We start from the raw sequence: 12666 nt of genomic DNA, 5'->3' as shown, positions 1-12666 counted from the left end.
GCCCGGACTGGGGCCGCCGCCTCCCACTCTCTGCCCGTATCGGGGCCTCCGCCTGCCTCACACGACCGAGGCCGGGGCCGCCGTCTCCCCCTTGCTCCTGCCCGTATCGGGGCCGCCGCCGTCTACCCTTCGCCCGGACCGGGGCCGGGGCCGCTGCTGCTCTCTATATCCCTATATCTATATCCCATCTTAATCTAGATTTATGCACCCCAATTTTGGGGACCTTAATTTCAAATAAATTATATATTACTGAAATAAAATTTAAAGTAGCATTATAAATCAGCAATTTTAATTCAAATTGATGAGGCAACATCAATGTGGGTCCTATTTTGGCAGATTAAAAAAAGCTTCAACTTGGAAATAACTGTTACGAGCCCAGAGGACGCCAAAACCCAGCAGCAATAGATATTCACCAAGACAAATCATTACAAACAAAAGTTGCTTTTAATTATCTTTAAACATGAAAACAAAATCACATTTTAACTTATCACTATTGACTTAACTAACCTAACTTAATCCCCTTCTAATTCTAAGCGCACATGTAATGTGTGTGTAAGTTCAGAAAAGTTCTTTGATTCACAGTCCAATCTCACTTCTCATTCCTCCAAGTTCACTGGTTGCAGGCAATTCTTATAGTGTGCACAGAATTTAAAATTAATAAATTTCACCAGGCTTTGGTGCTTGAAAGGAAAATGGTTACCGCTCAGGAAGATTTTTGTTGGTTTTCAGAGAGATTTGTTGAACAATGGACCCCACAACTGATTCCTTTTTAATCAGCCACTTCAGTATCCAGCCACTTCAGAATCTTGCCCCATCAGGGTTTTCCAGATGATTACCTCTTTCTTTCAGGTCACCACAGAGTTCCTTCTTGTTTCTGTTATTCAAGTGAAACATTAGACAGCCAGTCCTCTCCTCTTGCATGAACCACAAGGGCTTTGACCAGGCTGAACTAAGCATTCACAACCAGTCTTCCAAAATAGGGATTTCCACAAGCCTGTCAGCTTGTCCTGTTCCAGTCCCAGTTGCTGCTGCTGACTAAAACTGCAAAACTGATCGATCTCTCTCTCTCTCTCTCTCTCACACACATACACAGAGAAAGCCTGTTTAACTCTCTCTGCTTGCAAAACCAAATGACCCTCCTAGAAAAGCAAGTTCCTCTCCAGACAGTCTGCGGCTCTGACAAGTTCTTTCATCTGATGTTTTTTTTTGTAAGCAACAATCCATTAGTCAAGTCTCTTGGGCACTCTCCAACACTTTTGCAAAGGCTCTGGGGTCAAAATGTCTATCATGAGCAGAGCTCCAGTATTTTAAATAAGATCTGTTTTGAAGTGTTTGTCTGTGACCTACTCTTAAAAAAAACCTGGACAATTTATCTCCCAAAAACATATACAATACAAACACAACATAATCTGTCACATAACAAAATAAAGTATTGCCAGGTACATTAAATTTCCCCTCATTTAAAAAATATTTATGAATAATAATTAATAAATCATACAATAAAAATGCACACAAATATATATTTTACCCCTTACAACCCCCCACACCTACCCTAACCCATCCCTCCTAATCGCCCTTGAAACTACCCCAAAAAAAGGAAAGAACTAGGAGAAAGAAAGAAGAGATCAAATAACGTCACATCCTTCAATTATTTGCCATGGTTTGGAGCAACACTATCAATGCATGGAAAAAAAATTAATAATCCAACCACATATACCCTCCATATATGGGCTCCAGGTTTTAACAATAAAAGTACAATTATTACATAATTATTATGTAAATTGTACATTATCTTTTGCAACAGAATACGATATCTCATTTCCAAATGCCATCGCTGAATACGCAAATTAGTCTCATTTTTCCAAGTAATTGCCAAACATTTTCTAGTCACAGCTAAGGCTAATCTCAAAAAAGCAATTTGAAATTTATACAATTTTAACTCCAAGCTCAATTTATTAATATAACCCAATAAAAGGGTCAAGTGAAATTTTAAATTTAAAAATAGCTTCTAAAAGTTCCTCAATTCTATTCCAAAAGGGTTTCACTGTCTCGCATAACCAAGTAGAGTGCAGAAAAGAAACAACTTCCTTATGACATTTAAAACATAAATCTGAAGAAATACTTAATTTCCTTAATTTCTCCTGATTTAAGTATAACTGATGAAGAAAATAATGAACCAATCTATACCTTACATTTAAAATTTTAGTCATACTGTCCTCACATAATATCATCCTGAGAAAGAGATATTGACAAATCTTTTTCCCCATTTTAATTTAGATTTATAAACATCCAGCTTGATAATTTTCTTCTGCATTAAACATACATCTCAGATATAAACCTTTCTTACCACCATCAGTAAGTAAAATTTCAAATTTAGACTACCTAGGTAACCATAATGTACGCCCAAAATTATCCAATAATGCTTTAACTTGATAATAAGAAAAAGAGTATTCAAGATATTTCATATTTCTCTTTCATTCTTTGGAATGAAATAAAATATCCTGCTTCATAACAATCTTCTACCAATTTGATTCCTTTGTTCCCACAACTTCAGAAGTTGATTATTAAGTATAAAACGAAAAAAAGTTATTTTGAAACAGATTTTGCCTTGAGTACATATAGTTTCATTATTTTATTCCATAATTCTATTAAATGTTTTAACACAGGCAAATTATAATTACTTAATAACTGAGAATTCCATATATAGATAAACTGATCCATCATCTTCTCGCCAATCTGAGATAATTCAATATTAGCCCATATCAGAGGTTTATCCACTTCAAACATCCTATTAATAAATTTCAACTGAGCTGATTCCTAATTTTGAAAATTTGGAAGTTGCAAACCTCCTAATGCATACTTCCAAGTTAATTTCTGTAATGACACCCTTACCATTTTGTCTTTCTACAAAAACTTCCTCACCAAAGCATTCCAATCTTCAAAAAAAATTTGAGGAATCTTACAAGGAATAGATTGAAAAAGATATTGAATTTGGGGAAAGATTCATTTTAATACAATTTTAACATGTCCTATTAATGTTATAAGTAAATCTTTCACCAATTTAAATCATATTTAATTTTAGACAATAAAGGTAACTAATTCAGTTCATATAAATGATTATAATTACTATCTATTATAACACTCAAATACTTTATCCAGTTGGACCACTTAAATTTCACAATATGCCGACAAAGCAAATAATCCATTTCAGCTAAAGGAATAATTTCACTCTTTTCCCAGTTAATTTTATATCCCGATACTTCACCGTATTGCTCCAATCTATCATGCAGACTCCCCAAAGACTTAAGGTTGTGGTAAATATATCAAAATATCATCTGCAAACAGCTTTCACCTAAATACCCTCAATATTACTATCTTGTCTAATCATCTGAGCTAAGGGTTCAATAGCCAACGCAAATAGAGCCTTGTCTAGTTGACCTAGATAACGTAAAAGGTGAAGATACTTGTCCATTCTAGCAGTAGGACTTTTATATAGTCTTAATCCAACCAATAAAATAAGGCCTAAAATTAAACTCTTGGGGGCGTGGTGCGATGGCGTAGGGGAGAGACGAGATTGAACATCTCTCCCAGCAGATTTGCATAAAAACCTGTTTTTCAGTACCCTTTAAAAATATAAAGTTTAAGTTTTACTATAAAGTTTAAGTTTTACTATAAGTAGCTAACTACTAGAATGAAGAAAACTAGAACTCAAACGATTAAGAAAGTGATTTTGAAACAATCGGTAAGTTTAGAAGAAGTTCAGCCTACCTTGGAGTTGGAACCAGGGACCTCAAATATTTCTCCTCCTCACACCCAGTGTCGACAGTCAGTGACCCTGACTGCGACGTCGGCACCTAGATCACAGAGTCTGGACAAGTTGGTACCCGACAATTTCCTACAGATGTTGAAGAATCAGTGCACATGTGCACTATTCAGAGTATTTTTGACCAAGGGTGGGGCCAATGCTCGTCGGTCCAGTGAGTCAGGATCGGCAGAGAGCAGGCCCTAGACCCGAGGGAAGGGGGAGAGGAGAGTCAAAGTGGCAGAATAAAGAATTAAAGGAGTTTGTAAAGGGAGAGAGGAGAAGCAGCAAGAAATCACCTCTGAAGAAGAGCTGGCCAGTGATCAAGAGGAAGAAATGTCACAGCAAATTTCATCAGGCTTTACATCTGTTAATAGTAAATTGGCTAATGTTATGGAAGATATTTCCACTGTTAAAGCTGATGTAGCGTATTATGCAAAAGTGGTGGATAAAGTTCAAGAAAAGTTAAAATGGAAGTTGGAGGGTTGTGTCAGTGATATTGGACAATGTCAAAAAAATTCAACATGTATGATGATTCTTTTATGCGATGCAGGATTGAGACAGCTCATTTATTGAAGAAAACTGATTCATTGGAGAATGAGAGTCATAGGAAGAAAGTGAAGATTGTGGGATTACCTGAAGATTTTGAGGGGTCGGAACTGGTAAAAGTTTTTTTTCAAAAATGGATACCAGATGTGTTGGGAGCTGAAAGGTTTCAGGATGGTTTGGAGTTGGACAGAGCACATTGAAGTTTGAGAAAAATAAACAATGGCTGGTCAACCATCTCAATCTGTTTTGATCAGGTGTCAGATATCAGGAGAGAGTCAATTATAAAATAGGCAGTCCAGAATGCAAGGCAACATGGAGGTCCTTTGATGGTTCAAAACTGAAGTCTTCTTTTATGCAGATCTCAGTCAAAATATTATTAAAAGCATAAAGAATTTAATTCAGCGAAAGCGGTTCTTTGACAGAAAGGTTATAAATTTGCTTTTAGATTTCCTGTAGTTCTAAAAGTTTTCTATGGGAAGTATGACTCTCGATTTTTTGATGATAGAGAAGCTTTGGAGTTTACAAAGTCTTGGCCAGATCTTAAGAAAGGTCAATCTTTGCCACCTCAAATTAAAAAGAATGGAAATGGATTTCAGAAGGGAAAAAAAAGTGAAGAAAGATCAGTTAGAAGAGTCGCAGCAGAAGGATTCAGGTGATTCTCAAGTTTCAATGGATGATGAACAAGTGAATAAAGAACTGGAAGAAGGTAATCACACTTGAAGATACGGACTTTTATGTGATTAATCTGTCTAGGGGAGATGTAGTCTCATTGTACCTCAGACAAAACCGTCATTCGCTTAGTGGCTCGGACCGTTACCAGTGTTTTAGGGGAGTAGAACTTGGTAATTGAGGGAGGGGGGGGTTGGATTTTTTTTTGAAAAAACACATACCCATTTATTAATCTTTGAGGAGAAGTGTTGTTTTATTTTGTTGAGATGGAGATCCAGCCACATGGATTATGGTGATTATATAGTAGGTGGCTAATTTAAAATTTGCTGCATTGAATGCGAATGGGCTCAATAATTCAATTAAACACAGGAGGGTATTAACATATTCAGAAATTTAAAGTTGATATTGTATTTTTGCAAGAAATGCATTTAACTGAAAGTAAAAATCAAAAGTTGAAAAGAGATTAGGTAGAATAGGTCATGTATTCTTTCAATTCAAAAGCTAGAGGGATGGCGATTTTAATTCATAAGAACTTACATTTTACTTTCGAGTCGGTATATGAGTCAGTTGGAAGGGTTTTAATAGTCAATTGTAAAAATTTTTCAGAATCGTGTAGGAGTACGATAGAGCCTGTCAGCCTCTCGAGCCACGTCATGGTTATGGCAGAAATCCATGTTACCAATGGGTATGGCAACATGAGCTGGAAGTTTTATCAGAAATAAGGTTTCGAAAAGCAGGGAATGGGAATGACCAACTGACAATGCCAGCATCTCATTCATCAGATCTGATGGAATCTTGTCACATTGCCCTTCCATGTTCAAAAGACGCATGCCACGCTCATGCCTGATAAGTTCTAATGTGTCAAGAAGAAACTGGCGGAACCTGGTGTACTGGTCTTCTACCGACTGGATGATGAGCAATAAATTTGCTTACTCGCAATGCAGTGGCTACATCCAATGTACTCACAACAAGGCAAAATTTTGTCTTCCACCATTATACCCCGAAGTCGAAACTGGGTTTCAGCTTGAAGAAACCAAATTCAAGGCTGATGTGTCCAGAAAGGAGGCAAATGAAGCCCAACTGCATTAACTGTCATGGAGGCGGGAGTTGTTGTTGTTGAAATGTCCTCCTTTTCCATAATGATTCAAATTCGTTGAATCTCAACTTCAGGGTCACCAATTTGTAATGGCTACTACAGTAGATGCTACTAAATAAAGGCAAACACACACAAAGGTAGTCAACTCAAGACTGATTTACTGCAGACATACAAAGACCTTTTATTCCCTGCCTGTTAATGTGCCTGTTAGTGAACAGCTGCTGGTCCACAGGACAACACAAGTCCAACCTCCCCTTGAGGCAGGGGCTTCAACTGATCCATTCGCTGTACTTTGGCAACCAGGACTGCTAGCCCACGATGTGTCAGGTAAAGTCTGTGAACTGACAGTGGCTGCCCAATGCAAGTTAGGGGAAAAAGTGCACAAAGTTTTAGCATGACAATTGAAATCTGAGCAAATGTCAAGAATGATAAAGGTAGAAAGAAAAACTCTTGAGGTTTGTTATAGACCTCAGGATATTAACAGTTTAAAGTATTTTATAAAAAAATATATACTTCTGAAGTGCAACAAGACAAGGATAAAATAGAGGAGTTTCTATGTAGATTGGAGTTACCAGTATTGAATGATTGGACTAGGGAACAGTTGGTTATTGATTTTTTCAAATCAAACCAATTGATTTGAGAGAGATTAAATTACTTTTAAATTCAATGCCAAATGGTAAATCTCCAGAAGATAGGTTTACTGTGGAATTTTATAAGAAACTTCAAAATTTAATGCTTCCAGTGTTTGGTGAAGTTCTGCAACAAGTTTTGGATACACAGTCTGTTCTGGAATTGTTTTCACTAGCTTTAATTCTTAAAAAAGATAAAAACCATTTGAATTCTGGTTCTTATAGACCAAACAAGCTTTCGATAGGGTGGAATGGGTTTTTTTAATATATTTAAAATGTTGGAGAAATTTCTGTTTGGATCAATGTTTGTAAGTTGGATTAATGCAATACATAAATAACCTAGAGCTTTTTTTTTCTTTGGCTTGGCTTCGCGGACGAAGATTTAGGGAGGGGGTAAAAAGTCCACGTCAGCTGCAGGCTCGTTTGTGGCTGACAAGTCCGATGCGGGACAGGCTGACACGGTTGCAGCGGTTGCAGGGGAAAATTGGTTGGTTGGGGTTGGGTGTTGGGTTTTTCCTCCTTTGCCTTTTGTCAGTGAGGTGGGCTCTGCGGTCTTCTTCAAAGGAGGTTGCTGCCCGCCAAACTGTGAGGCGCCAAGATGCACGGTTTGAGGCGTTATCAGCCCACTGGCGGTGGTCAATGTGGCAGGCGCCAAGAGATTTCTTTAGGCAGTCCTTGTACCTTTTCTTTGGTGCACCTCTGTCACGGTGGCCAGTGGAGAGCTCGCCATATAACACAATCTTGGGAAGGCGATGGTCCTCCATTCTGGAGACGTGACCCATCCAGCGCAGCTGGATCTTCAGCAGCGTGGACTCGATGCTGTCGACCTCTGCCATCTCGAGTAATTCGACGTTAGGGATGAAAGCGCTCCAATGGATGTTGAGGATGGAGCGGAGACAACGCTGGTGGAAGCATTCTAGGAGCCGTAGGTGGTGCCGGTAGAGGACCCATGATTCGGAGCCGAACAGGAGTGTGGGTATGACAACGGCTCTGTATACGCTTATCTTTGTGAGGTTTTTCAGTTGGTTGTTTTTCCAGACCCTTTTGTGTAGTCTTCGAAAGGCGCTATTTGCCTTGGCGAGTCTGTTGTCTATCTCATTGTCGATCCTTGCATCTGATGAAATGGTGCAGCCGAGATAGGTAAACTGGTTGACCGTTTTTAGTTTTGTGTGCCCGATGGAGATGTGGGGGGGGCTGGTAGTCATGGTGGGGAGCTGGCTGATGGAGGACCTCAGTTTTCTTCAGGCTGACTTCCAGGCCAAACATTTTGGCAGTTTCCGCAAAGCAGGACGTCAAGCGCTGAAGAGCTGGCTCTGAATGGGCAACTAAAGCGGCATCGTCTGCAAAGAGTAGTTCACGGACAAGTTTCTCTTGTGTCTTGGTGTGAGCTTGCAGGCGCCTCAGATTGAAGAGACTGCCATCCGTGTGGTACCGGATGTAAACAGCCTCTTCATTGTTGGGGTCTTTCATGGCTTGGTTCAGCATCATGCTGAAGAAGATTGAAAAGAGGGTTGGTGCGAGAACACAGCCTTGCTTCACGCCATTGTTAATGGAGAAGGGTTCAGAGAGCTCATTGCTGTATCTGACCCGACCTTGTTGGTTTTCATGCAGTTGGATAATCATGTTGAGGAACTTTGGGGGACATCCGATGCGCTCTAGTATTTGCCAAAGCCCTTTCCTGCTCACGGTGTCGAAGGCTTTGGTGAGGTCAACAAAGGTGTTGTAGAGTCCTTTGTTTTGTTCTCTGCACTTTTCTTGGAGCTGTCTGAGGGCAAAGACCATGTCAGTAGTTCCTCTGTTTGCGCGAAAGCCGCACTGTGATTCTGGGAGAATATTCTCGGCGACACTAGGTATTATTCTATTTAGTAGAATCCTAGCGAAGATTTTGCCTGCAATGGAGAGCAACGTGATTCCCCTGTAGTTTGAGCAGTCTGATTTCTCGCCTTTGTTTTTGTACAGGGTGATGATGGTGGCATCACGAAGATCCTGAGGCAGTTTTCCTTGGTCCCAACAAAGCTTGAAAAACTCATGCAGTTTGGCATGCAGAGTTTTGCCAAATAACCTAGAGCTACAGTTATGACAAATGGAGTTTTATCTGAATCTTTTAATTTGGAGAGATTATCAGACAGGGTTGCCCTTTATCACCAACATTGTTAGCTTTGGTGATCGAACCTTAAGCTCAATTAATAAGACAGAAAACTAATATAAATCAGGATTGGAGGAGTACAGGATTAGTTTATTTGCAGATGATGATGGAGATATTAGTGAAATGGGTTGGTTTTATAAATTAGATAAATTTCAAATGGTTTTTTTGAGATTAGCTTAAGCGAGAAAATAGATAGCTAGTTTGTGGAAAGATCAAATGGATCTTAATTTACAAAGATAGTACTTGGAGAAGAAAACTTATAATTTAAGGGATTGTGGTGTCAGGGACAAGCCATGGCTGTCAGGTCTCTAGAATAAAGCCTAGCCTTGTGGTCAAAATAAGAAGGGAGGGTGGGAAGAGGAAGGCTGTGTTGAGAGGAGATGACAGTGAGTTCAGCTTCCATCTCATTGTCGAAGAATTTTGCCCAGGAAAAAAAATTAGTATGGCAGGATGGCAAAAAGAGAAATTATAACCCTTCTTCCCAAGAACAGACTTTGACACCAAGACCCCTGAAAATGATGAGCTTTCAGGTCAGCTACTCTCAAAGTCTCCACATCTTGATAACAAATTCATCTGATCAAAACTGAGCGCAGCAATTGAACAATACAAGTTTCTTCCTAAGCACTCTACGTGCTCTATCCAATTCAAGTCCATTTGGAAATTTTTCAGGTTCCAAGGTCTCCGGAATCCTTTTTTTTTTTTTAAATTGCACTGCATTAGACCTTCAAACTTTCTGGCAATCCAACGATCATCACATTATTTCTTCGACTATGATTCTCTAGTGTCAATTTTTTGTAAAATTCTTTCCCCCCCACCCAACACTCCAATCCATAATGGAATCTTCCAACTTGTTAACCACATCTTTACATTGATCCACGTCATGATATTCTTGTAAATTTTCAACTTTTTGAACTTGTTTTAAATTTATCAACCACTTTAACATCTCTTCATCTCTAATTATCTTCATTTCTCTTAATAAATTCAAATTGAGTATTCACATTAGGGTTGCCCTAATTGCCTGCCCATACCTTGCCCTTTTAAGTTCAGGTAATTTTACCTGCACAGCCTCTTCTTGAAATTGAGCCTGTTGGTATTATTCTTGTCTCCTCCTAGTCTTCTTTGATCTTCCTCCTCCTGCTCCATATTGTTAGTAGATGACAAAAAGTTTCCTGCTCAACCTCTGAATAGAAAGGAAATTCAACCTTAGTGAGAGCTGGCTTTTCAGTCTTCCAGTGTAGCTGCAATGTTTTCTTCAGGACACTGGTGCCATCTTCAGTTCCCCAGAGAGATGGCGCTCTCATCACCTGAGCTCTTGCTGCTGTTGCTCTCGTCACCCGTAGAGGAGAAAATCCAGCCTGAGGCTCCATTGTTGAAGTAGGCCCATTTTTTTTTTCAAATCTGCAACTTCCTTTAGAACTAATTTTCTAGTTGTCGGAGGCTTTCACTTTTCACAGCCATAGTCAAACTGCGCAGGCAAGACTTAAAATAGATTTTAGCTACTAAAAATTTTTTTGAAAAACTTTTTGTTCAGTTATTAATTCTCCCAATGGAGGCACTTTCCCACATCCTTCGCTCACACCATCACACCACGCCCACACTACTCAAGTTTCTTGAGTAAAGAACAATGCAAACAGTTTTAAATCTGCCCCATTTCATGAGGCCCCATACATAGTTGACAACTGATCCTCTCGGGGACCAAATTTGTCCCTTGTTATCCTCTTACTCTTAATATACTTGCAGAAACCCTTCAGATTAACCTTCATATTATCTGCCAAAGCACCCTCATACCTTCTTCTTGTTTTCCTGATTTCCTTACATTTTCTATACTCAGCAAGTACCTAATTTACTCCTTGTTGCCTATCCTGTTTATACACCTCTCTCTCTCTCTCTCCTTAACCCTTGAAAACCAAGGTTCCCTAGGCCTCTTAATTTTGCCTTTAATCCTGGTAGGAACATGCAAACTCTGCACCCTCAAAATCTCACCTTTGAATGCCTTTCACTTGCCGGACACATCCTTGACAGAAAACATCATTGATACAGATGACAAACAACAATGATCCCAGCACTGATCCTTGAGGCACATAGGACTCCAGTGTGAGAAACAATCATCCACCACTACTCTCTGGTTTCACCTGTATAGCCATTGTTGAAACTAGTTCACAACTGCTGTCTTTCATTGGACTGACCTGACCTGTGATACACAATATAATTGTATAACACAGGTCAGAATAATGAAAGACAGAAAGCAGCACAGAGCACATCAAAGTATGATGCAATACCACAAGTAGTGTTTGCAGTCAGTAATTTCTTTAGTGTTGTTTGCTTGGTAAGTTCAGTTTCCAAGGCTTCATCAGATCTCAGATAATTTGCCCAAAGAAACATCCTGCAAATTCCACAGTAGCCTTGATCATCTGCGAGCCAATGTTGATTTCTTCCCCACCCCATCAATGAATGACTCCTTCTAGCTGCAAAAAGCTAATCATTTTACATGAATATAGAACTCCAAATAAGATGATTATAAACCATCAGCTCTGGTTAAAGAGTGTTCAGAGCAATCATCAGCTCAATATGGATCAGGGAACATGTGCTTCCACAGAATCCTAAACTAGCCCTGGTAGCGAACAGCCTTACAAATTAGCAAACTAAAAGCAGAAGCAGATGCAAAAATAAGAATAGTTAAAAATTAGATTTGTGCAACATATACATCTCACCTCTTGTTGTTGAAGCAGAACCAAATCCAGTTTTCCCACGATTTAAAACAAATCCACCATCACCTACAGGTCATTCAAAAATACAAACTTATTTATCGTAAAAATCTGGCGACAAGTTAAAACAATCAAAGACCAAAAATGCAAGATTTCACCCTCAAAGCCAGAGTATCTAGAATAATAACCATCTTGATTTTGATTCAATGATGGAAGCTCAGAAATATGAGGCAGTGTGGATGGAGCAAAGACAGTTAACTAAGTCTACAATTCTTTTCACCTGAAATAAGAAAAATAATTTACTAGAAGTTGAGTGTGTAAGAATCATCAATTCCCTTAACTGGTATGTCAAACAGCATCCACAGACACACCAGCATCATCCCACTTATCCCAGTCAGCTACACTCTAGATTTAGTGAAAATAATACAGTACAGTAAAAGCCCTGGTGTCCGGAATGAAATAAAGAATATTAAACTATCAAAATTAATAAGAATCAAATAATAGATAAAAATTACGCTCCAGGGAAGAGTACTGACCTGTTTAACCTTTCCCTGTAATTCAGTTCCTGAAGTCTGGGCAACATCCTAGTAAATCTTCTCTGCACTTTCTCTTATTGATACCTTTCCTGTAGTTAGGTAACCAAATCTGAACAATACTCCAAATTTGGCCTCACCAATATTTTCAACTTTACCAAAACATCCCAACTCCTATACTCAATACAGGTATGCGCCGCTTAACATCCATGATGCGTTCTGTGAAATTGGGCGTATGCAATGCAAAAGTTGTGCGAACACCATATTATGTACTTACCAAAGCTATATGGGATACTGTTGCGCATCTGTAAACTTTTTATTCACTTTTTAAATTAGGATCAAACTAACTGATTACTACTAACTTAACCCACTTCTAACTCTAAGCTCACGTGTATGTAATGTGTCTATGTTCAAGAAAGTTCTTTGATTCACAGTCCAATCTCACTTCTCCAAGTTCACCAGTGTCAGGCAATTCTTATACTGTGCACAGAATTTAACATTTATGAATTTTCAACAAGCTCTGCTGCTTCAAGGTAA

General features: G+C 38.9%; 1 protein-coding gene across 13 annotated transcripts in view; it reads right to left on the bottom strand.

The window, feature by feature from the left end:
• The window catches only part of ddx4 (DEAD (Asp-Glu-Ala-Asp) box polypeptide 4), a 124077-nt gene that overhangs the window by 56105 nt on the left and 55306 nt on the right, over window positions 1–12666 (bottom strand). For 12 of the 13 annotated variants that reach the window (XM_069924389.1, XM_069924385.1, XM_069924396.1 and 9 more), the window contains one exon: window positions 11603–11665. The exons of the other annotated variant lie outside the window; for it this stretch is intronic. In XM_069924389.1, coding sequence (XP_069780490.1) covers window positions 11603–11665 — 63 coding nt within the window. The remainder of the gene's footprint in view (window positions 1–11602; window positions 11666–12666) is intronic. 13 annotated transcript variants of the gene reach the window in all.

This window comes from Narcine bancroftii, chromosome 3 (assembly GCF_036971445.1).
Source record: "Narcine bancroftii isolate sNarBan1 chromosome 3, sNarBan1.hap1, whole genome shotgun sequence".
Classification (NCBI taxonomy): Eukaryota; Metazoa; Chordata; class Chondrichthyes; order Torpediniformes; family Narcinidae; genus Narcine; species Narcine bancroftii.
The sequence above is the reverse complement of the archived record's forward strand: the minus strand, read 5'-3'. Positions and strand labels throughout refer to the sequence as shown.